Source organism: Erigeron canadensis, chromosome 7 (assembly GCF_010389155.1).
Source record: "Erigeron canadensis isolate Cc75 chromosome 7, C_canadensis_v1, whole genome shotgun sequence".
Lineage (NCBI taxonomy): Eukaryota > Viridiplantae > Streptophyta > Magnoliopsida > Asterales > Asteraceae > Erigeron > Erigeron canadensis.
The window spans coordinates 28,637,078-28,663,891 of NC_057767.1; the positions used below are offsets into that span (position 1 = coordinate 28,637,078).

Genomic DNA, 26,814 nt, shown 5'->3' on the forward strand with positions numbered 1-26,814 from the left:
GATTTAGCTTGTTCCAAGAATGCAATATTTCTGTTTTCGCAAATAAGTTCATGTTGGATTAGGTGTACGTGCTCCTCACTAAGACACCAATGGTGTGCCTCGTGTGGGTTCGGTTTTTGTCAATGAGGCAAAGACATAAGATCGAAAAATTAGAAATATATATAAAGAGGAAGCAAAGAGGGACGAAAGGACCAGGAGGCCTGACAAGCCCTTGTAACTCAAATATTTCAGATCAAAAATTCTGATCATTGTCACCTGATTCTTATTTTATGTAATAAAAATTCAAAGCAATTTACAGTTCGTCATTTGGTTGATTATAGCTCTTGTTCTATATTTTGTATAAAAACTTTAAATCCGTTGTTCGTGAAATCCTTACGTCGAAATCTCATTCTGAAAAGTGTTACAAGTTTACTATTGATTCATCTAGTATTGTGTTAAGTTTCATAGCGATTCGTTACCTTTCATTTTTGGCGATTTAGTCAGATATTAATTTCATCGTAAGGTTTTCGATATAGTTTACTAGTCAATCGTTAAGGTTATTAAGTTGTTACAATAGTTAGATTAGTAGATTGAGGTACAAATAATTCAGGTGTGACAATCGATTCATTGGATCTCGTTTCGGTTATAGGATTCGTGCGGAAATTAATTTTGAGAAGTTTGGTGGTGGTTTCGTGGTCTAATTCGAAGAAACGAGTGAGATATCGGCATTTTAATTTTTCTTGCGAATTTTCCGACGAAAGTCAGCCGGAGAAGATGTAGATGATGACAACAAAAAAGTAAATTTCATTTTTCGTCCCTGAACTTGTCATTTTTTGCAGTTTCAGTCTCTCACGTGTGTTGCACGTGTCTGACTTAACGGCTGAAACTTAACGACGTTTGGCGAGGGATGATGGTTGAAAAAATCTGCCAACTTTAAGATCAAAATTGTAATTTTTTCACTTAAAGGACGAAAAGTAAAAAACGTGCCAACTTCAGAGACGAAAAGTATAATTACTCTTAAAAATCAAATGAATGAAGTTTTCAACTATCTAAAGGGGTGCAATGCGATACAATGAACAAAAACATAAAAACAATAGTCTTTTATTCATTAAACTTAAACTTAACCATAGTACCATACCAAGTTCTAAATTAAGGCCAACTTATGTTACGGGATTGCAATCATTAAGTCAACGCGGTATTTCCTACAGAGCCGTCAGCTAAAGGTCGCTATATCATTTTTTAAAATATTTTTTATAAAGCATAATAACACTCTTATTTTTATACGTATTTGTTAATATTATATACTGTATGTATAATAATATAATAATATACTTGATAGTAAAGTAAATAATACGAATGCAACGAGTTCGTGTTCATTCATTAAATTTTAATAAGCGGTTCATGATATTATAATGCATATAAACTAACTTTCCATCTAATTATATGCAACACGTTAACTAGATGATTAATTTAAAGCTATACAAGTTAGCTCATATTACACAATTAGATAAATTCATGCATAGTTTTCGCCAATGTTAAAAACTTGAATTGGGAAGTAGGTGATGTACTGATGTATGCACATAAATACTTCGGTGATACATAAAAATATAAAAATCTTGATTTGATTGCTAACATTGAAAAAGGTGTGGTACAACCCACGACGCGCGCACGAAGTGACCGTATGCCACTAACGTCTTGGAACAAAGACACCAACGACTCCCTCCAAAACGTCAATTGGGAGCGGCCTTAATAGTTCGGAGAATTACATCGAAGATATAAAGGATGTTAGGATGGGCCGACACATTAACAACCTATCATATGCTAATGTTCACAAATATTAAGATAAGGATCAATAACATGTACTCGTATTATCATAGTTTTCAATCTTATCTGATAAAGACATGTCTAACTTTTTCTTTATAACTAGTTAAGGAGTTAACAAAAAAATATCTATAAAATGGATTCAGATATAGCCAAGAATTTGTCTAAGTTTGTATTTTGGGAAATACTTTATACGTAATTAACAAAACTTTTCTTTAACAATATACCATTCTATTGTTATTATTAAATTATATGAATGTTAGATGAAATAATCCTCATATTAATCCACTTGATTAACAAACTTAAAAGAATTTTTTTTATCGTAGATTATTTGAAAATATCGTTTAAAAAAATAAACGGAAAGAAAAATTTATGTTGAATACTATTGATTCAATCAATGAATATGGTTGAAAGAAAAGTTATTTAAAATTAGATGATTATTTATCGAGTGGTTTAAGTTAAATCAGATTCAACAATAATATGAGCTCAGTTGGCCAAGCTATTTGAATTTGATATGTTAAATGAATCATGATAACAAATTTACTCTATTAGTTACAGTTATTCGAAAAACCTAATAGGTCAAACTCTTTTTTACATGTCTCTTCGATTGAAAAAGAACAGTTCTGATCAAGGCAACCTATGGGTGACTCTCAATCTTTGGATATTAGGGGACATAATCTATTTAAAAGAGAATTGATATTTGTACCACAAAATTTGATATATTTACCAAACGATATAACTATTAAAGCATGACGTACAAGTCAGTAAAACATGTTTGTAGTAAATAAATCAAAGATTGTGGTACGAATATCACCCCTAGTTGAAAATCGTCATTCAACAGACAAAATTAATTGTAGTTATGTTCAAAGAAAAGTTTTTTACCCTGGGAAGATCCACAAGGGTTTGTGTCACACTTTCCACATTTGTGAGGTGGATTAATAGGGACTTTTCAAGAGTTATGGGTTTCATCCCAGATTAATCCACTTGATTAACCAACTTAAAAGAACTTTTTCGTAGATTATTTGAAAATATCTTTTAAAAAATAAGCAGAATGAAAAATTTAATTTGAATATTATTGATTCAATCAATGAATGAAAAATTTAATTTGAATATTATTGATTCAATCAATGAATATGGTTGAAAGAAAAGTTATTTATGATTAGATGATTATTTATCGAGTGGTTGAAAGAAAAGTTATTTATGATTAGATGATTATTTATCGAGTGGTTGAAAGAAAAGTTATTTATGATTAGATGATTATTTATCGAGTGGTTTAAGTTAAATCAGATTCAACAATAATATGAGCTCAGTTGGCCGAGCTATTTGAATTTGACATGTTAAATGAATCATGATAGAAACAAATTTACTCTATTAGTTACAGTTATTCGAAAAATCTAATAGGTCAAACTCTTTTTATATGTTTCTTCGATTGAAAAAGAACAGTTCCGATCAAGGCAACCTATGGGTGACTCTCAATCTTTGGATATTAGGGGACATAATCTATTGAAAAGAGAATTGATATTTGTACCACAAAATTTGATATATTTACCAAACGATATAATTATTAAATCATGTCGTACAAGTTAGTAAAGCATGTTTGTAGTAAATAAATCAAAGATTGTGGTACGAATATCACCCCTAGTTGAAAATCGTCATTCAAAAGACAAAGTTAATTTTAGTTATGTTCAAAGAAAGGTCTTTGACCTTGGGAAGATCCACATGTGTTCGTATCACACTTTCCACAATTGTGAGGTGTATATTAGAATGTCGTTTAAAAAAAAGATAATTGAGGTGTTTAAAGACTTTTTCTCAATGTCCTACTATTAATACATGATACTCTTATTAAACTTTTTAAGAGTGTTAGTTGAAGTTAAATAAATAATTTATTAAAAGTGAGCGTGAGTGTATAATTTTTTTTTTTGATCAAATAGGTTATAAAAAAAAATTATTTTATCTAATGACGAGATGGGTACCTGTGCAATGCAGCGGTGGTGGCGGAAACAGGTGGTGCTAGTGGCGGTGGTGGTAACGATTTGGTTACTAATATAAAAGTAATAGACTTAAATGGTAGTGTAGTTATTTTATGGTTAAGAGATATATATTTTATAAATAACTTTATTAAGAATATTGTTGAGATATTAGGTGGAAACATTTAAATTAATTAATAAATGCGATAGATAGTTTGGAAAGATATGAGAGTAAAATATTTTAGCGATATATTGAGTAGATTTAGTATGTGAGTTAAGAATGTGTTGAAAATCAAGGGTATCTTGAATATTTTAAAAGTAAATGATTGAAAAAAGGAGGAGTAGTTTGTTTATTAATATAGTATAGATATAGATAAAAAGTTATTTAAAAACTTTTATTTAAAAAAAAAAAACTTTTTATCAACACCTCATTAAAATCTCTAAATCTTTACACTGTATTCTCGAGTTTTTATTAAAAGAAAAGAAAAAAGAAGATTGGATATGGGAAGAAAGGATAGATAATTACATAAAAAAGAGGCATTCTCGAGTTTAAAGAAAAGAAAAGAAAGTTGATAGTTAAATGTATTCTTGAGTTAGAAAGGAAGGAAAAGAAATGATAAAAAAAATACAATTTTACATTTATAGCCTTGTAGTAATTAAAACCTTTATATAAGTTTGAGGGGTATAATAATAATTTCACCACTTTTCTTTTCAGATCTTGCCAAAGTTTTGGGATTAAAACATTCTATTTTTCTTTTTTTTTAAAAAAAAAAATTCAAAAATACAAAAACTAAAAGTTTATTACCCTTTCTTTTTTTATTTCCTCAAAATAAAACTCAAAAATGCAACTTAATTCTTAATTCTAACACCATCGATTTTTGTTTAGATAATCTTACATTCCCACCCATAAAGTAATCAATATTTTTCTTCTACTTGAGCATCAAATTCTTGTACAATAAAGAAAGATTCCACATTATAAATTTGAATCACTTTTATGATATAAAGATTTAAAAAATTTATTATATCCAAACTCACTCACTTAAAGGAGCACCTACCCTTCTTCATCAAGTACTCTCAAAAATTAAATCCACTATTTAAAGAAGCAAAAATTTTATCTCATTTTTATCACTACAAAACCCATCTTTTTATCCTCTTAATTTCATTTCCAATTAACCATTTCATTTCCAATCATGCCAACGACGTCGTTTTGGTGTTACCGTTGCACGCGTTTCATTTCTCTTACCAACGACAACGCCGTCGTTTGTCCTCACTGCGAAGGCGGTTTCGTCGAATCCGTTGACGCCGCCACACCGGAAAACCGCCGCCGGTTTCTGTCCGGCAACATCAACCGATCAGATCTGAGATTCCGCCGCCGTAACCGTCGCAACACCAACAGCTTCTCCCCGTTCAATCCTGTCATCGTTCTCCGCGCCGTCGCCGATGAAAACTCCACCGCCGGAGATAGAGGATTTGAGCTCTTTTACGACGACGGAGCTGGCTCCGGATTACAGCCGTTGCCGGAGATGATGTCGGAGTTTCTAATGGGATCAGGTTTCGATCGGTTGCTTGAACAGTTATCGAGAATCGATATTTCCGGTTTGAACCGGTCGGAGCAAACACCGGCCTCGAAATCCGCCGTGGATTCGTTACCGACTATTTCGGTAACGAAATGCCACGTCAGCACGGAATCTCAGTGTGCTGTTTGTATCGAAACGTTTGATATAGGTGATATAGCGCGTGAGATGCCTTGTAAACATATATATCATTCTGACTGTATAGTTCCGTGGCTCGAGTTACGAAACTCGTGCCCTGTGTGTCGTTACAAACTAACAACAGATTCTGTTGCAACAGAATCAACAAATTCCGTTGTAACGGAGTCTGTTACAACGGAATCCGTAGTTGCAACAGAATCGAGTCCATTAAATACTACCGATGTTAATATTAATGACCGAGCAATTGGATTAACTATATGGAGATTACCTGGTGGTGGATTTGCTGTAGGCAGGTTCACCGGAGGTAGGAGGAGTGAAAGAGAGGTTCCTGTTGTGTATACCGAGCCCGACGGAGGGATAAGTGAGGATTCAAGTAGTATGTCTAGGAGAGTAATGTGGGAGAGGACGAGAGGACAAAGTGGAACCGCGATAGGGGGGATGAGGAGAGTTTTTCGTAGCGTGTTTTCATTCTTAGGAAGAAGGATATCGAGTAGTTCTAATGACTCGGAATTGAATGGTGATTCGATGACTACAAGTAGGAGTTTGTCGAATTCGATTTTGAGTAGGATGACTACAACCAGGAGAAGTAGTAGTACTAGGACTTGGATTTTGGATGAACAAACGGGTGTGTCGAGATTGTAGGATTCGAATATGATGAATAAGTTCATAATAATCGATTGAAGTTTTGTTTGATTTCGCAAACTTGTATTGTAAATATATATGTGATAAAAACTTTGATGTATTTGTTGTATGGCAAATTGGCAATGCCAAACATTGGATATGTAAATTTCGGCAATTATCAAGTTCATATGGTTCTATTTTAGAACTAATTTGCATCAGTTTTGAAGTGTTTTTGCTTAATGTGCTTTTGTTTTATCTTCTGAGCTAAATCCAAGACTCATTCAGAAAGATTTGCCACGAAGTCCAGGTTATTGTAACCTGGGTTTTGTCAATAATCCATGCTACAGGACAGGTAACGAGCAAAACTAGCAAGGAATAAGCTTTATTAATTAAATTTAAAAAACAGAAAAGATAATACTATGGGGTATGATAATTGGGATTCTAAAGTTTTATTCTATATGGATAGATGGATAGATACATCTGAGATATATATTTAGGAAATATCTTTTTGTAAAGTTGGAAAGAAAGTATAAAGATTTGGATGGTCTATATGACTATATCTACAAAGAAAGGTTATCACTTAACCAGATTACTTGTAGAATTTGTTCTAGTTAGACATCACTTTACTATGTGCTTTTATGCTTTACTTTAGCTTAATCTAAAATATCGTATTATGTATTACCAGATATTTATTTGAGTTATTTGAGTCGAGTTCGAAAGTGACGACTATATCCTATCTCGTTTTTAATGAAGTACGAGGGAGGTAACATGTAGAAAACTTTGCTTTACAAAATGACTTCTTCTGGCCATTCGGTGAAAAGTAAGTGAACATTTACTTTTAAGCCCAGTCTATGTCATTTTGAATTTTATTTGATAGATAACGTTCTATGTCACATCACTTATGAATTTGATTGACAAACCCTTTAGAAATCTTTATTTCTTCACCTATCCATCTTCTTTTACTTGTCTCTATTGGCAATATTTCATGATACTTATTTGCTTTTGGCCAAAGAAACAACATAGGATTCATATCTATGGGCACACGTTGTGAGTTTGTGTGGATGTACATGTGAAGAAAGCTACTTTGGTTAAAAAAGAAAGTTTAATTTTTCAAGTCACTTTGATAGAACTTTAGCTTTTGTTTTTGGTAGAGCAGTATAATGGCCTAATGGGCATCTGCTTAGATCTTGTAGGCAAAGTTCTAAACTTTTAAGGTCCATGTTTCTTTAATGGGATAGAAAGCATTTTTCACATGTATTGTCTAGAACTCTAGAAGTCAGTAGTTAATACTTCATGTGGTTAGTTACCAAATTTGAATTCATGTTAAAATAGGCCCTAACATTTTTGTTGAAGAGTAGTCCAAATAAAGAAAAAGGAAGTCACTTTTACTAAGCTAGATCTTGTCCTTTTTTTTTTTTTTGCATTTAGTAATAGTATCATATACCTAAAATTTGATTTTTATGTATAAATAATTAAATATGTCATCAATTATTAGGCAATTAGATAAATAATATCTATGGCGGGTTTTTTAGACAAAGAACAGTAAAATATAATTGTTTCCAGTCCTACATGACGTATTGGAATAGATAGTTCTCCTCACAATAATTCTATATGTTGTATACTAATACCTATAATCTTTGGGGAGTGATATATTTATATTACTTTTTAGTCAACTACAACAATAGTATATATTTTATAGTATGGTGTACAACTGTTTAATGCATATATTGTTGTGGATGGCTAAAAGTATTTGTAAATATATCATTTCCCATAATCTTTTAGTTGTCATCACAAATTCATAATCTTCTAGCTGTCTCACTTCTTAAAAACTCGAAGAATTTAACAAACACATATATTATTCTTATAAGTTTTTTATGCAACTTAAGGGTTGTAATCCTTTTTTTAACAAGAATAATTATAGACTTATAATGTAAAATGTAATGTGCTTTAGTTAACAATGAAATGGAACAAAAAGAGAGAAAATAATTTACTCTATCAAAATTAGTGATAAATCTACTTTAAATATCTTATATAAATAAAGCAAGATTGTAATAACATCAATATTTTTTTAAAAATCTTACTTGATATCATTAGACTTTTTTTTACTAATTATTTATTTTTTGTATAACTCATTTATGACATCATCTTTGATTTTTAATTTTTAGTCCCTTCATTTAAATGTTTTTAAAACTATAATGTAAAATAAGTCTAATGTATAATTACATTTTTTTTATGATGTAGTAAAGGTTAAATCTTCTCTTTTTATTATAGCAACATTGATAACTTGACACTAAAAATATAGATATTTTTACCTTACAGGTTTTTTAATGCTTCATTATTATAATAGACATGTATTTATGAAACTTGATTATAGAATATCTTGGTTGAACCCGAGTTAATTAGCTAGTATATAAATAAAGCAAGATTATAATTACATCTATATTTTTTAAAAAATATTACTTGGCATCACTAGACATTTTCTTCTTAATTATTTATATTTTATCTAATTAATTTATGATATCATATCTAATTAAATTTTGATTTTCTTTATTCCTTTATTAAATATCTTCACTTTTAAATATTTTAGTTTGTTATATGCAAATAGGTTACATGTTTTCTTTTAGTTTGTATATTTTTTTATTATCGGACTATATAACATTTATAAACATTTTTCGGTAAATTAAGGTAAAATTTTTCTTGATATGCTCACGTAATATGCGGGTTATTAAGCTAGTATAATAAAAAAAAATCATCCAATCATATTATCCTGTTCTACCTAATTACTTTAAATTTTAAATAAAATGATATATTATAAGTGACATATCATTATACCTACACCATTATTCCCTTATTTTTAAGCCGTGTAACATAAAAAATGTTACTAAGTTAGTATACAATCATGTGAAACATATTAAATAATGTACAGATAGAAAATGATGATATACATATCATCAAATTTTTTTCTTTTTCTTTCTTACTACCGAAAATTCTCAATATCTCTTTTTTTAAAAAAACCTTAATGTTGAAAAGTTGTTACATGACATGCACAATATGCTAGTATTTATTTATTACTAATGAAAATCAAATTATTACCAATATATTCAGAGTTCATAGTGTCCGTTATAGATTTTTTTTTCCATTCTTTTAGAACGACTTGTTAGTTGGTTAGTGACTCGAACCCTAGCAGTGACATCCAAGCGGACAGTATGCTAGAAGTTGGCATCCGAAGGCACCCTTGAAGACCAAGGGTGCGATAACACGACTCGCACACGACTGAAGAGGTAAATGTCTGAGGCCATGGGAAATTGAGATTCGATCCCTGGTCTCCAAGCCAATATCCTCCCCAAAACCCACAAAGAAGGCCCCAGGTGGCCACTTGATCTAATACCAAATGGTTTCGTTACAGATTTAATATGTCTAAAATACTTTTAATTTATATTTTCGAATGATCAAGTCCTTAAATGAAAATCATATTTCTCTAGAGAATAAAGAAAATCTTATACTTTGTATTTATAACTAGAATTTATCTAAAACATAACAATATACAAAGTTACAATAAACAAAACTAGTTTATTTATTAAAAAGCAAGTTGTTAATTTGACCTACACGAAAATTATTACTGCCCAAGCTCATGCAGCTATCTCCTATAGATAGGTCCTTACTCCTTAATTGTTAATTGTGCACAGATCTCTTTTTTTACTGCATGTGGGACTAGAAGAACATCGCATTCAAGTTACTTACTGCCCAAGCTTGTCCAATTTAATCCCTTCTGGCCTTACCTCGGTGGTCGAAATTACCCAACCCAAACATAACAAGGCTGAAATAAACAATCCTAAACCCATATGGCCCGTATATGACTTGTGTAGTTGTGTTATCCTTTTAATAAAAGGACCAAACAAATTGGTGGATTGGTTTCATATTAAATGGGTTCAGATCAAATAGGCCCAATGGGCTGATTTTTGTTCAAACAAGTTTGTTTCTAGCCAATCCACCAAAAACCTTGTGGAAGATTTGTTTGAGATTGATCAGATTAGGTAATGGGTCAAAATGGGTTCAAGTTAAAAGAGTTACTTTTAGTAGAGACAAATTGGCTAGGCTGCCTTGGTGTCATCTACAAACAATGTTGTCACAATAATGATCCAAATCTCTGGGTAGAAACGTTTTGGAAGTGGTTATATGCATTATTTAGCAGGCTTTCGAGCTTAAGTGACTTTCCATCCCGGCCTTCAATCGACCCTTCCCCTTTTGGTTTTTCTTTGAAAAGAAATCTTATTAACTTGTTGACATAAAATGCAGCCCAAGTCAACTCCTTGATAAGAAATCTTTTAAACTTTGATCCATAATTCTGTTCAAACAGCCCAACCCCCTTACCATTGACTCCTATATAAGATTAGTTGCAGAAAATTCTATATAGTTGAGTTACATGTACTTCGGGTCGAGTTGAGTTACTTTTAATCTCATAAGAATTAAATATAAAATTGTTGGCTAAATAATTTCAGATTTTAATGGAACTATTTTTAACCGATATAATCTGAATCGTTTTGATCAAGCGATTTATGTTGTTATTCAACAATAACAACCGCAAAAATAACCAATGCCGTTATTGGCATGGTATGGAGAGCTAATATGAAAATAGTCATACAACCTCTACCAGAGGATAGAAAGTCTACTTATGTAAATGCATACATTGTTATTATAAAGAGACTAAAGAGTGTTTTCGGCTGAAACAGCCTATAATAGTAAAGTTTGACTCAAAAGATGTTTTGACATGCTACTGTCCACCCAACCTACCTATCTTGCAATCTGTTTTGCATATGTCAAAGAATGTTTTGACATGAGCTTTGCTGTTGGCTAAACTTCATATTAAGCAACAAACTCAATAAGCTTATGACAATTCAAATGTTTAAACCTTCTTGTACTCAAGATTATTTCCCTTAATATAATTTGTAAAAAGTTCAGTCGCGATACATATCAATCTTCAAATGCTTTTTCACTCTTTGCATGTGTTTGTTTGTATATCGCTGTTTTCACATTCCTTCCGGGCTAGACCAGGCTATTTTCAAATATCGACCCAAGTGTTTTCACTATCAACCTTTTTGCTGGGTCAATCCATATCATGACATGATAAATTTTGCTTGAAAGGAAGGTGGTTTGAATGTCTTATTCCATATATGCTTCTCCATTGAATTGGAAGTTGTTAAGGCCCCTATTTGGTTGAATCAATAACATCACAACCTAACTAGTATAGCCCTACAACATTCATCATTGTTCATCTCCTTATTTGTAACAAAAGACTTTGATTGGTTAACTAATCTATTTAACCATTTCTTTATTGACTTGATTAACAAGATTAACGGTTGATCTCCAGACATAGATTTTATGCCTTTTTTTTCCATTGCTTTTTGCCATATCCAATTACCTCTTACTTTCCCAAAATGCTTTTCTTCCTCTACCCACCCAAAATACCCTTCATTTTTTTTCCTCATTTTTAAAAAAACTGTTTTATGAATGTTGCAATTAAAATTAACAAAAGCACCTCATCTACATTTTTTGGGATGATCATTGAAAAAGTTTGGAAATGGTCACAAGGATACTCCAGTTTAGCTGCGTACATCTGAATCAAAAATATGTCCTACCTTAATAACTAAAAGTTAGTTATAAGATACATACATCTAGATGTAAAGAAAATGGACTAGTTAGTCCACTGAGAAACAGTTCCATACTGGTTTGGGTCAAAACTAGGGGTGTGCAGTTGCAGTGCACAACCAATACAAACTGCCTTTGAACTGGAACTGAAAATCTGAATATATTAAAATTTGGAGCTCAATCGCATACTACCAGTGCAGTGATGCTTTGGTCTCGCTTAGCATTGGTTTTGGACGACCACACTAAAACAGGACAAAAACCATACTTTGGTATAAATTTGAAGAGACATGAACTGACTATATTACATTTGGTTTGGATACATGGTATTGACCTAAACTTTATGTGCTCGTGGCCAAAAGAAAGACATTTTCAATTGTTAGTCGAAATGTGCAGGTTCTAGGTGTGTTGTACGCAGATACTAATGAACAGTTTAAAAGACAAAGCGATGTAAAGCTAGGGTTATAAGTTTGACGTATTTGAAGTGACTTTAAGATGTTTGTTTATAACTGTATTTTGTATAGATTAGTTGCATGCCTCATTACCAATAAAATCCCAATCTAAGTTGATTTATTTAATTTATTCATACCCAAAAAGTATATTGCAAAATAATTTTCAAAGAGTGTGTCACCTATACAGAAAAGTTTGTGACTTTTAAAGTACTAAACAAGGGTATCATAGTCACTTAATCATACTAGAATTACAGGAGTTGACAGCAATGGAATAGAGGTCAAGATCAGATAAATTGACTTTAACACCACTCCATGGTATGTTTGGGCCACATTCAGTAGGTAAACATGTGTTCTTCACAATTTATTATACATACATATACATTCCTATAAAGACCACTATTCTCCAAATGTTCTAACTATCTTTGCAATCGACAATTACTACTAAAAGCAATCAACAATCCAAAATGGTTGCACCATCAAGTTTCTTGGTTGCTTTTATCTTTCTCTCATTCTTTTTTTGTTTTTATCCTCATCACGCAATAGCTCAACATGCTGTCAAGCCCGTTACGAGACACTATAAGTTTGATGTAAGCTTAGTGATCATAACAGTTTACATATATAGATTTTTTCTTTTTGATCTTTTTACGTGTGGTTTACTTGACATTGTATGCATATTTAGATACGATTGCAAAATGTGACAAGACTGTGTCAAACCAAAAGCATAATAACCGTCAATGGGAAATTCCCGGGCCCAAGGATTATTGCTAGGGAAGGTGACCGGTTGGTGATCAAGGTGGTGAACCATGTATCAGACAATATTACTATTCATTGGTATGTTTAGTAACATTTTTTAAAAATTTTAAATATGGCAGAATAAAACAGAATCCGGTCTTTGTAACACGATTATTGAATATGTTTTTTTTTTATGAGGGCAGGCATGGAGTTCGACAATTTCGTAGTGCATGGGCTGATGGGCCAGCTTACATTACTCAATGCCCCATTCAAACGGGCCAATCATATGTCTACAACTTCACCATTGTTGGTCAGACAGGAACCCTTTGGTACCATGCCCATGTTTCATGGATTAGGTCGACCCTTTACGGGCCAATTGTCATTCTCCCAAGACGTAACACTTCATACCCTTTTGTGAAACCTTACAAGGAAGTCCCCGTTATATTTGGTAATATATCTATCCTTTTCTTAAGCTACTTTTTTGGCCCATTGGTTGTTTCCTTATTCAAACTATATTCTTTTGATCAACAGGTGAATGGTGGAAGGCCGATACAGAAGCCGTGATCAACCAGGCCCTTCAGACCGGAGCTGGCCCAAATAATTCAGATGCTTATACCATTAACGGGCTGCCTGGGCCACTATACAATTGTTCTTCACCAAAAGGTTTATTCTAATTCTTTATAAATACTCATAATCAAGAGTAATAACTAGATACTTTATGAACCAACAGTTTTTGACCCGAACCATTTTAATGGGCTTGACGTGTCCATTTTGCCAACTTTAGTTTATTATTTTTATTTTCACAGTGGTACTGCAAGTGAATAACCTTAATCTACATGCAGAAACTTTCCATCTCAAGGTGAAGCCCGGGAAGACATACCTTCTTCGTTTGATCAATGCTGCCCTCAATGACGAACTCTTTTTCAAAATCACAAACCACACATTTACGATTGTCGATGCTGATGCAAGTTATGTGAAGCCATTTACAACAGATACAATCTACATTACACCAGGCCAGACAACTAATGTTCTACTCAAGACCAAAAACCTCACCTCAAACGCCAAATTCTTGATGGCAGCCAGACCCTATTCCACTGCAGCTGCAGGAACATTTGACAACACCACCGTTGCAGGTGTTCTCGAGTACAACGCTAATATGATGTCATTCACCAATGCTTCCATCAAAGGCCTACCCCTGCCTTCACTCCCTGCTATAAATGCCACTTCATATGTAGCCAATTGGACCAATAAATTTCGCAGTTTGGGAAATTCACAATTCCCAGTAAATGTTCCACAAACTGTCCAAAACCGTTACTTTTTCACTGTCGGGCTAGGGACTGACCCGTGTCCCAAAAACCAAACATGTCAAGGACCCAATAATAACACCAAATTTGCAGCCTCAATCAACAACATTTCCTTTAACACGCCAACTATTGCACTTCTTCAAGCGCAATACTTGGGAAAAACAAATGGGCTTTTTTCCACAAACTTCCCGTCATTCCCTCTTAACCAATTCAATTACACGGGCACCCCGCCTAACAACACCATGGTTTCTCATGGGACTAAAGTCGTAGTCCTACCATACAACACCACGGTGGAGCTGGTTATGCAAGGCACCAGCATTCTTGGGGCTGAAAACCACCCTCTTCATCTACACGGACACAACGTTTATGTAGTCGGTCAAGGTACAGGAAATTTTAATTCTGCAACTGACCCTGCCAACTATAATCTTGTTGACCCGGTTGAAAGAAACACAGTTGGTGTGCCTTCTGGCGGATGGGTTGCAGTCAGATTTCGGGCTGATAATCCCGGGGTTTGGTTTATGCATTGTCATATTGAGATTCACTTGAGTTGGGGTTTGAAAATGGCTTGGGCTGTTAAAGATGGAAACCTTCCAAACCAAAAGTTACCTCCGCCACCTTCTGATCTTCCAAAGTGCTGACTTTGACTTTATTTGGTTACCCAAAATGTTGACTTTGACTCCATGAGTCTTTTGTTTTTCGAGTTTCCAAGTTACGTATTTGTGAGTGATTGTTTGTACGGCGTTTTTGGCTATTCAATGCTCTTTTTTTTTCCTTCAAATGTATGTAAATTGTTACAATAATTGTTTGATATGCAAAAAGTATTTTATTTAAATGTTTATACTTTATATTTCTTGAGTTTTATTGTTATATCAATATTTTAAATTTGTAATTTCTTAATTTCCTAACAATAAATTATAGTGTACAGTATTAATGACGGCTTTTAAAAATTATACAATTAATAAGCGTGATAAAGAAACGCGACACTCGTATCTTTAGTATACAATCTTATAAAGCATTTTGGGTTTTTATTTATGGTATGTCTTATAAAATTAAGCATATTTTTTTTTCCCAAAAAGCCCCTTTCAGCATAATACTAGATTTTAGATCCGTGTCCAACACTGGATACGAGACTTACGACATTATCAATATTAGATATTAATACATCTAACTCATAAAAGCTTATAAGTTCAAAGTTGAAGATATAAGTGGATACCAAGTGTTCAATTCTAATGTCAATAATGTTAAGCTGATAGAAAAGAAAACTAATGTGATAAAAGAACATTGGAAGGATATACCCTCCTTCATCATTTAAAAGACTTCTTTATAGACGAAATTTGTCGTAGTGCTTTTTGTCTTTTCATCCTTGTCACATATTAACACCTTAAAGCCCCTTATCGACTTAACTCGAGATTCTGCAATGTACAATTGTTCGTGTGTGAAAACCGGACTTTGTAGATAGAAACCAATTTAAATAACATTGTAAAATTAATTATTTTTTTTTTAGTTTTTTATTAGTTAAATAAAATTATGTAAAAAACTAAATGATGACATCAGCGAGAGACAATTTGATGAAATCGAGTGATATAATTGGTTAATAAGTCATTAGTTCAACTGTTTTTTAAAATATATTAAAATTAAAATAGTACAATTACTATTAAAATCTTAATATATTTACATTAAATCTAATTTGCTTTTAATTAATTAATTATATATATATGATTGAATATATTATTGGATATATATTAATTATTATTTTATTGGATAAATGTTAGCTATTATTCTATCGGATATATATATATATATATATAAATTAGCTATTATTATATTTGTTTATTATATTAAAATTATCGGGTAAAAAATATAAATTAGATATATATTAGTTATTATTTTATTAGATAAATATTAGCTATTATTAGATATAAATTAGCTATTATTATATTTGTTTATTATATTAAAATTATCGGGTTAAAAGTGTAAATTTATGATGGAAAACAAAAAAGTGTAAATTAAAGTTAAAATTGAAATCAAAAGTCAAAATTAAAAAATCGAGAGCTGTGATTGGTCGATAAGTTATTAGAGGAACTATGCTTTAGTATAATAAGAGATTGGTTCCTTAAATGCCCCTCCACTACACACTACAACACTAAATTACCATATCTACCCTTATAACAAATTGTCATTCCTAAAACAAAATTCCATGTTGGTGGTGGTATTGGGAAAATGATGTTTCACGGCTTCACACGGTTATATTATTTACATGTTGGTGTATTTGAAAAGAAAGATTCGAGATGATATTTCATGGAAAGGTTTGGTGTGGTCAAACAAGTTTTAAAAGACATTTTCTCTCGGTTTTCTTTGGATCTAAGAATCTCACAAAGAAGGTGTTGGTGTCTTGAGCTATAGCTGTATGCTTTATAGAGATTAATAAATTAGCCATTTAAAAAAATAAAATAATACTCCGTAATGATGTAATCATGTATATTGTTAAATTAGGTCATTTGCAATAGCTAGTGTTTGACTAGGAAAACATTCAAATTGACACAGGTTCGAGCTTGGCATTATCTAGAGACACAATTGCACATGTGTCCAAGTCCAACCTACACGAACTGTGTGTGCTAAGGTAAGGGCCTTCCTGCATATATGTACAAACACTTATATATGGTTACTGGTTAGGTACCTTTCAGATAGTAACAATTCACATAATAGAGAATAGTACAATTATTGATTAATATTACCTGAAAGATACATAGTGATGGTGAGGTGAATATTTAGAAAAGAGTCATTAGTGTTGTTTATACTAGATTACATAATAATAGTTTTTTTTTTTTAACGGTAGAATTCTTTTAATATATCGGCACGGCGATGAACAATTACAACAAATATTACATCAAGTTATCTATTAAATAACCACATAAATGATATAGCAACAATGGAATGAAACACTTTGATATTACTTATGCTACCTGAGTTGACCCTAACTTGATATGTGTATGGTACTTGTGAACAAATTCATTCATATGTCAATTATACGTAATTTTACATAATTTTACATGTATTTGACAAAAAAAAATTTCCTCATATTCGTTTTTATGATTTTTCATATGTGAATAAACTTTGAACACGTGTGATTTTATACACAATTTATCTTTAATTATGATGTCAGAAGAACTCATATCATATCTTTTATTATACTTATCAACTAATCGCAACTTTCGATTTCTTAATGTTGACTTTTTTTCCAATTTTGACTTCAATTTACACTTTTTTATTTTCCATCATAAATTTACACTTTTTACCCAATAGTTTTAATATAATAAATAAATAATAATAGCTTATATATATCCGATAAAATAATAGCTAATATTTATCCAATAAAATAATACGAGTAGCTAATATATATCCAATAATATGTTCTATCATATATATAAAATTAATTATATAAAAATAAATTAAATTTATTGTAAATATATTAAGATTTTAGTAGTAATTGTACAATTTTAATTTTAATATATATTAAAAGGCAGTTGAACTAATGACTTATTAACCAATCATATGGCTCGATTCTATCAAATTAACTCTCGCTGATTTCATCATTTAGTTTTTACATAATTTTATTTAATTAATAAAAAACAAATAACTAAAATAATTATTTTTACAATGTTATTAAAACTGGTATCTATCTATAAAGTCCGGTTTTCACACACGAACAATTGTACATTACAATATCTCGAGTTAAGTCGAGAAGGAGTTTTAAGGTGCTAATATATGACAAAGATGACAAGACAAAAAACACTACAACAAATTTCGTCTATAAATAAGTCTTTCAAATGATGAAGGATGGTATATACTTCCAATATTCTTTTATTACATTAGTTTTCTTTCTATAAGTTTAACATTCTTGGCATTTGAATTGAACACTCAGTATCTACTTATATCTTCAACTTTCACTTTATAAACTTTTATGAGTTACATGTATTAATATCTAATATTAATAATGTCGTAAGTCTCGTGTGCAGTGTTGGATACGAGTCTAAAATCTAATTTATTCTAAAACAAACAAAACAATAGATAAAGAGATTCGTCTTTTATGTATTCACATGTTAAATGAATATTATGAAGGGGAAATCATCTCTATTGTGTTTTTGTTAAGAAAAAACTTTTTTTTATGTGACTTTTAATATTTATTAAATGTACATATTGAATCTTCGTAGTATTAGAAGGGCAATACTCGAGCCGGAGGTCACGGTACCAATGATATCCCCTATTATGAAACTAAATCAATATAAAAAGTATATTTTGTTGTTTTAGAAAGTTAAGTTAAATCGTAATGGTGATTGACATTAAAAAAAAATAATAATAAAATCGTAATGGCCGGTGATTGATATAAGATAAAAGTTTTAGGGTCTACAATATTGTTCACATAATTCATGTGTTTCCCTCTACCCCACTTGGAAGCCTTCTCTCCATTTGAATTATCAAGAAGAAAAAGACATGTGTATTTCTATTTTCTAGTGGTTGAAACTTATATTTTTAGTATACAACTGTGGTACCTGCTTTTAGTGTATCAATAGTTAGAGACATAAAGTTTTCACCTTTTTTTGATGTATAATTCAAGAACCTTAAAATGATATATAGTATATATCAGAAAAAGATGTAGGTCTGTCACTCCTTTCATGGTTTCTGATTTTCCAAGAAGTTAAAGGTAAATGTGCATGAAAAGATTTTTATTTAGAACATCAACAAGTGAACAAACTTATATATATATAATAATATGTATTATTTTAAAGATGTACATTTGAACATATAGTTTAAAGATCATAGATTACTATTAGACTGTATTAGTACACATTGCATCCAAAGTCCCTTTGATGTGGGATATGTAAACTAAAATTACAGATATATATTGAAGAAACTAGAAGTTGTATAGAAAAATAATGCTTGATCAAACTCAATTAGAGCTAATAATAGTATATAACACTAGAGAAAAAGAAGAACAGGGTGATTACGAATCGTTATTATGTTTCTTCCAAGAAACGAGCATCGTGATACAACGCTTGATGATGTAGAACCTTGATTTATGTTCTTTGGTGAAGCTACTACATTTGGTGGTGAAGTTTTCAGATTTGGCCCTTGAGAGAGATGGCGTTTTTTGTGATTTTGAAGTAGTCTTGTGTGAATGTGATCTTTGGAGAGGCGATTTTGAGGAGTTTTTTTGCGATAAATTTCTTAAGAGTGATGATGACGATGATGATGTTGATGCCGACGATGATGACATCATTGAGTTGTTGCATCCATCTTTCTTTGATAGTTTCCATTTCTTCTCCATATCCTTCCTTTAGAGATAGAAAGGTAGTGAGTGAAAATGTTGAGAATGTTAGTATATGTATGTGTGTATATTTTTCAAATGGAAATGGAAGGGCTTTGATTTTAAAAGGACTATGAAAAATCATATTTGATGGGTGACAGTTTTTATTTTTAGGTAAAAAAAAAAGTTTTTGATTGGTGCAATCTTGGAATAAAGACCCAGATAAAAAGTACATTTGTGTATGTTTTTGGCATATAGTATTTGTTTATGCTTATTGAATTTACTAGAGAAAGGGCAATAAGTTTTGAAGTAGATGTAGAATTGAACTTTGTATTACTACTACAAAAGGATGAATAGATGCAGGAAGGAATGCAGTGTATATAGTACATACCCTTGATTTAGCATCCGCATGAAATGAACACCCAATGTGGATATGGACCCATGACCACAGGTACTTTGTTGGCGTACACATCATCAATTATCATGTTATTATTCAGAGTAGTGAACTAGTGATATTCACAACATTTTTTAAGCCATCCATAATATATACGGAGTATATTTTACTGCATATTATACAACGGTATAAACAATGATAGTTATGAATGATTAATTTGTGTTGTAAAATATCACTTCCCTAATATTGAGTGTTTACTTTTCCAATTATTAAATGTTAACTAGGCTAGATAATATTTTTCAGTTTACAACTAAAAAGCATCATTGACCCAGTCATAGTTTGAAGTGACGTATCATTCACTTTAATAATAAAATATTTGTCAGTGACATATTAGTAAGGTATTTGACATTATAAAAATTCATTAGATTTCGAGTTTTACTATTGAGGATTTTTTCGAAAACTCTGGGTTCCATCCCTTTATAATTTAAGGGTATGAGTAAATTAGCTTGATTTTCAAGATAATAATAATACTTAAAAATTTATAGATTCAAGTCTCTTATATAATTAAAGAAAAATAAAAAGAAATGGGGTTAATTTCATGCCAAGGTTTTATCTCAGTTATGATGAGTTTTTCCGATGAACAGTGAATTGATCCGAATTCTGAAATGGGTTTAATTTACCGTTTAAAAAACTATAAAACATGAATTTGAAGTCACTATATTTAAATAATTTAGAAAAGCTTATTCCAAATGTGACAAGAAAATAAAAACTAAAATGGGGACAGTATGATATTTGTCAAAAAACAAACACTACAACACATATACTAGATGTCAAATATTCGTTTTGGCATGTCTATAAAAAATAGTTATATATGGGTTGGAAAATAGGGAGCTTGATATCGTTTTCAAGCCTTAACGTTTGGTCGTAACCTAGGACATATATCGTTGATTAGTTAGACCGAGATCGACACAACGATTGTCATAAAAGAAGTATAGACCGTTAAAGACAAAACTGTATTATTTTTATGCTAAGATGCAAATAATGGCGAACTTGTATATGCTTTAAAGTATGGCACAAGTAACGTATATGCTCCGTATATATATATTTTTGAACATCATTTATATATTTGAGGATACATCATATTTGTATGGAACTAAATGGTCCTTGTCTTTCAAATATGAATTAGCTCATCAAATAATAGGTTTGTGTGTTTGAGTCTTACTAATAACATAAAGATAACACCAAATACCGTTTTTTATGGGTTATGGAACCTGATATTATCTTTGACGGTGTATGAAGTGGTGATATGGTGTATGAAGTGATGATATGTGTAATGATCGAACATTTGACTTTTGTCTCCCTTTTTCACTTGATATAAGCTTTGCTTGTTAATCTTGTTAAAAACATGTGCAATGTTAATTGAATATTTGTTTTAAAAAATAATAATAGGAGGACCAATAACAGAGTTTAGAAAGCTTCTGCACTTTCTATAAATTATTGTTATGGAGTCAAACAGACAATTACGCACATATGAATTGACAAACTTGAAACTCAACTAAATCTGTAATTATCACTTTATTTTGTTAGTTCAATATCTTATGTTTCAACAAACACAAATAAATATGAATCAAACTTCAAAGAATATGAACCACAAAATCAAATTTATGTGTAAGTATTTGTAATAATTAAGTTAAATAAAAACAAAAAATTACCAACGAATCTACGTCCTTGTTTGTCGGGAAGAGTCATGTGAGGTTCAAAATTAACGTCAGAGTAGAAACATGGGTGTACATGTGGGCTTAATATTTTGAAGCTGGCTCGAGACACAATAGACCCATTTGTGTCAAACCATGGGACCAAGATGAGCTCTTGGATGTGGCCACTACTCTTTTGCCAATCCCAAATTAGAACAAACACAGTAAATTGGGGGACCGAAATTAATAGAACTGCTAAGGAGCATTTAAGTTTAGATATTTTTGATTCAAACATTTTTCTAAAAAATATTAATTAATTAATAAAAATATTAATTAATTAATGTATGAGGGGACTAGTTTTTTTTTTATAATATATAGTCAACAAATATAGCCCAGCTTCCAGTGGTAACCTAATGGCGAAATTAAAAGTGACCCCGTACGTCTACAAATGCAGACTGTTTGGATAGTTCAAGTTCACCATGTAGCTCTGTTTCAGGAAAAACGCACAAATATAAGCCAAGAATTTAACCTCCGCTTAGTGGGTGAAATCTGAATGTCCCACCACTCCAACTATAAAAAGTCGTATCTCGTGCATGGGCGGAGGGAATGAGATGGCTAGGGGGTGCCTGGTCACCCCTAATAAGCCCAACAAGTATGATTTTCTAGTAGCCCAAAATCAAATATCTAGTCTAATATGTATACGGATCCCTGCCAACTCTTTATGATTTACATATAGTTTATTAACAATATGATACGAGTATATGATATAATAATATCCAGACTAAATTTTACCAAGTAAAATAAGATAAGGGTAAACGAAAGCTAAACGTGGCATCAAGCGCATCATCACATGTTCAAACCAAAACTCAAATTCCATACGTGTCTTACATTCTCAAGTAAGTACTTCAATATTGTTGGTAAAAAAGTAATTCAATAATATCCTATTATCATCTTTTAACAATCTACCCTTTATTAAATTTGATATAGTTTATCAATATAATCTTCTGATGCTGCTTTCATTAGTTTATGTGATCAAGATTTTCTTATATAATATACTTTAATTATTTAATTGAGTTTTTTTTATCAATAAATATATAGTATACCATAGGTATTTAGAAGTTACCAAATTAGGAGTATAAGTTCATAAGCAAATGCATCAAAAATAAAATTAAAGGCACCAGAAAACAGGGATAAGCATATTTTTCAAAGTCCCTAACCCGTTCCGATCCTGTCCAAATCTCTTACCGGAAAATGGTACCGAATGGGAAATGGGAATGGTACGAGTACTAATTTTTGTGAGAATTTTGGGATAGCTACCAATGACACCGGGATCGCTACGGGAAGATACTGGTATCACGCTCAACCCTCTTAGAAAACTTTTCGGTCCCCGCCAACTCAATTTCCTGGCTCCGCCCCTGATCTCGTGGGATGGTCTAACTTAGTTTCAAGGAAGTTATAAATATAAGTTGGGCCATAATTAATCAAATTTAATTGAGGGCGATGGTTCATTATTTGGATTGTGCTGCGTGTGGTGGAGTGAGGCTAGCGGGTTAGAGTCACACAACCCAAACACGACATAGCATAGTAGCATCTGACATGTTTAAACAATATAAGTCTAATTGTCCGAACACAAAACGAGTAACCCATTTTTGTAACATCTCAAACGGGTTGGGCCGTTGGGTTGTCAAAATTGGACTAGATTTTCAAACTGTTAAACAATTTACAAGTAAATATAACCTATATATAAAGGAGGTTTGCTGCATTTTACGAGTAACTTGTAACTTGGTAGGAGGGACAACCTTTAATCATACGAGTAATACACAATTATATTGGATATCCTGTAAAAGACTACGTATTAATTAGTTGGTGATGAGGTGATTACTAGATGTGCCATTCATAAGCGGCGAAGCCACCTTAGGTGTAAGATGGACCATGACTCGCTCTGGACTTCAATTTTTTAACATGCAACATATGTATATTAAACTTGATATATAACTTTTATATGGCTTTTGATTTATTATTGTTAATTTGACTCATTCCGAACAAATTTTCTAGCTCTATCACTGCCATTCGTGTGTCGAATGAGACGAAACAAATATTGGTTATGAGTTACTAATAAATGTAACATTGTGACCCTTGTTAGTGTTTTTTTTGTTGATATTAATGGGATCGAGGAGATATACAAAATGACTTGATTGAACTGTTATAACCCAACCAAATATCTTTTCTTAGGGTTTTTCTCTCTACTCTCTCTCTCTTTCTACCCTCTGCTCTCTCCTTCCCCAACGACTCTTTTTCCTAGATCTTTAGATTGGAGACTGAGCGTTTTTGAGATCGAGATCAGGGTTTTTGAGATAGAGAGTTTGAGATCGAGATTATTCCCTTCGGGTTAAAGGTCCAACTCCGGTGGATCTAACCATATTTTTTTTTTTCATTCTTGGGCCGGAGGTCCCTTCCATCTTGGTGGATCTGGAAGCAGCCTCTCTACCTTTGAGTAGAGGTAAGGTCTGTCTACATCATACCTCCCCCGTACCCCGGCTTTGCCGGGATTGGGTACCGTTGTTGTTACCGTTGCCGATATGATTCGATATGACATGAGTATAGTAGAATATAAATATAGACCTAGAATAAACTTGCAAAATCCTTAAATAAAAAGACAAATAAGTTATGTGTTTCACAATACTTCCTCGTACCTAGGAATTTATGTATAATTAAAATTACAACTAAAAATTAATATAAAGTCAGATCAATTTATGACCTTTTATAAAGTCGATAGATTTACTTGATGCATACCTCAATTGAATGTTTGTAAAAAAAAAACCGATTTTTTGTCTTTATATAACTACTGAAAATATTTTAGGGAATATGATACTACTTGAGGGAATATGATAAATGCTGAATTTTTTAGGGCATATTAGAAAATGTACACTTTAATGGAATCAAAATAAAACATCGGGTAGCAAAAACAGACAAACACTTTTTTCTTCTATCAAAATTATTTACACCATTCAAAGCTTGATTCCAATCTACCAAACACAACTTTATATATTCAAAATGGGTTGATAAGGCCCCTGCTTATACAAGCGTTCAGGGGGAGTCCTGGACTTGGAGGACGACCGACGCTATTGGCAGGGAGCGTCCGAAGCCAAGCGTCCCACGAACCAGTCCTCCGGTGGACTCTTGAAGAGGCACAAGGTGGGACCCAAACCAACGGAAATTTGTTTTTTTTTTTTCTTTTCTAACGGCTACTCTTTTTTTTCTATTTAAACACTCCACCTTATTCTCATTTCTAACACACAAACATTCTATCACATCTCATTTCATTCATCAAACACCATCAAAATCATGTCTAATTCATCATCAAGTGACGATTTCAAATTTCTAAACTCAAGCGTTACGCAAATGAACACCCTATTTAATCCAAAGATCGCAAGCGCCATTTTTGATGTTTGTAACGAAGACGAAGACGACGATGTCGAGTCAAGTTCACGTGTACCTCGAACCAGGAGGGTTTTATCACGAGATCATGCCGGAGCCGCGGTGCGTTTATGGAATGATTACTTTTCTGATGCACCCACTTTCCCGGCCGATTATTTTCGAAGAAGATTTCGAATGCGCAAGCATATGTTTCTTCGTATATGCCAAGATATACACAACTTTAGCGCCATCGAACCCCTACCCAAACATTTTCTGTTTTTCCAAAAAAGTGAAACCGATTGTACTGGTAGGGCTGGTTTCAACATTTTTCAGAAATGTACTTTCGCCATACGTCAATTGGCGTATGCTTCTAATGCCGACCAATTAGATGAGTACTTACACATGGGTCGTGCGACTTCAACTGAATGCTTGCATAACTTTTGCAAGCGTGTTTATTATTTATATAACACTGAGTACTTAAGAAGACCGACAGCTCAAGATGTTCAACATTTGGTAAGTAAGCATGAACAGATTCATGGTTTTCCTGGTATGCTTGGTAACATTGATTGTATGCATTGGGGTTGGAGAAACTGTCTGGTGGCTTGGCAAGGGCAGTACACATGAGGCGATAAAGGACATCTCACGATCATGCTTGAAGCTGTAGCTTCGTATGATTTGTGGATTTGGCATGCTTACTTTGGCCCTGCAGGTTCGAACAACGACATCAACGTCCCTAATGAATCAGATTTGTTTGATGATTTACTCCAAGATAGGGCCCCCGAATTACAATATACTATTAATGGCGAAGAGTTTACGAAGGGATATTATCTAGTTGACGGTATATATCTCGAATGGGCCACACTAGTCAAGTCTTTTAAATGCCCGATGGACCCAAAGACTACAAAGTTCAAGCGCTACCAAGAAGCTGCAAGAAAGGATGTCGAACGAGCTTTCGGGGTGCTTCAAGGTCGTTGGGCAATCCTTAAACAAGATGCCCGCCCGCATTCGGTGAACAAGATAAAACGTATGATGTATGCCTGTGTCATTCTACACAACATGATTGTTCAAGACAACGGTAATGCAATTCCCGACCTTGAGGAGGATTATTTGTCTGATCCAACTAATATGCCAAGACGTATGTGGGATGAAAGGGTTGCGACGCAAATGCGAGTCGTCGGAGAGATACGTGATAGAAGGACGCATGTTTGGCACCTTCTAGAAAATTACCGTCAACGTTGATTTTTTTTTATTATGTCTACTTTCGTAATTTATATTTTTAATTATTAGGATCGTAATTTATATCAACTAGTATGTTTTTTTTTAATTTTGTGTTGTCTTTTATTTTTAAATAATGTAATTTATGTGTTATTAATAAAATGTGTTTTTTTATTAAATTTGAATGGTGTTTTGTTAATTAAATAAATGAAAAAAGGATTGATGATGTGGCGAAGAAGTTCTGAAGAAGCTGTCTTATAGGCATGGAGAGTCATGTGGAGTTCTGGAGGGAGTCCTGCTGACGTGGCAGTCAGGACTCTCCAGGACTCCAGTCTTTATAAGGAGAGGCCTAAGTTTATCACAAACTTTTCTCATAAACGACAGATACAAATACATTATTAAAATGTCTAAAATTATTGTATATGATAAAAATATGTTACTATACTATACACAACTTTTATTAGTTAGCCTGTAAAAGGTCTCCATCTTATCCGTTCGAGATCGCCTAAAGCCCAAACATTGAGATAGGTTAAAATATCTGATACGCCTTTGGCCAAA

General features: G+C 32.3%; 3 protein-coding genes across 3 annotated transcripts; all 3 read left to right on the forward strand.

Annotated features, from left to right (window-relative positions):
- The first annotated feature begins 4,795 nt into the window (after window positions 1-4,795).
- On the forward strand, window positions 4,796-6,318 carry LOC122607331 (E3 ubiquitin-protein ligase RDUF2-like). Its single transcript, XM_043780286.1, has one exon. It carries the CDS (start codon window positions 4,958-4,960, stop codon window positions 6,119-6,121), a length of 1,164 nt encoding a protein of 387 aa, XP_043636221.1. The 5' UTR covers window positions 4,796-4,957; the 3' UTR covers window positions 6,122-6,318.
- Window positions 6,319-12,632: 6,314 nt separating this feature from the next.
- On the forward strand, window positions 12,633-15,076 carry LOC122608100 (laccase-2-like). The gene is made up of 5 exons (XM_043781190.1): window positions 12,633-12,782; window positions 12,875-13,026; window positions 13,131-13,375; window positions 13,459-13,590; window positions 13,770-15,076. The coding sequence occupies exons 1-5, from the start codon at window positions 12,660-12,662 to the stop codon at window positions 14,867-14,869; spliced, it is 1,752 nt and encodes a 583-aa protein (XP_043637125.1). The 5' UTR covers window positions 12,633-12,659; the 3' UTR covers window positions 14,870-15,076.
- Window positions 15,077-25,026: 9,950 nt separating this feature from the next.
- On the forward strand, window positions 25,027-26,280 carry LOC122609231. The gene is made up of 2 exons (XM_043782290.1): window positions 25,027-25,609; window positions 25,751-26,280. Exons 1-2 carry the CDS (start codon window positions 25,027-25,029, stop codon window positions 26,278-26,280), a joined length of 1,113 nt encoding a protein of 370 aa, XP_043638225.1.
- Window positions 26,281-26,814: the final 534 nt, after the last annotated feature.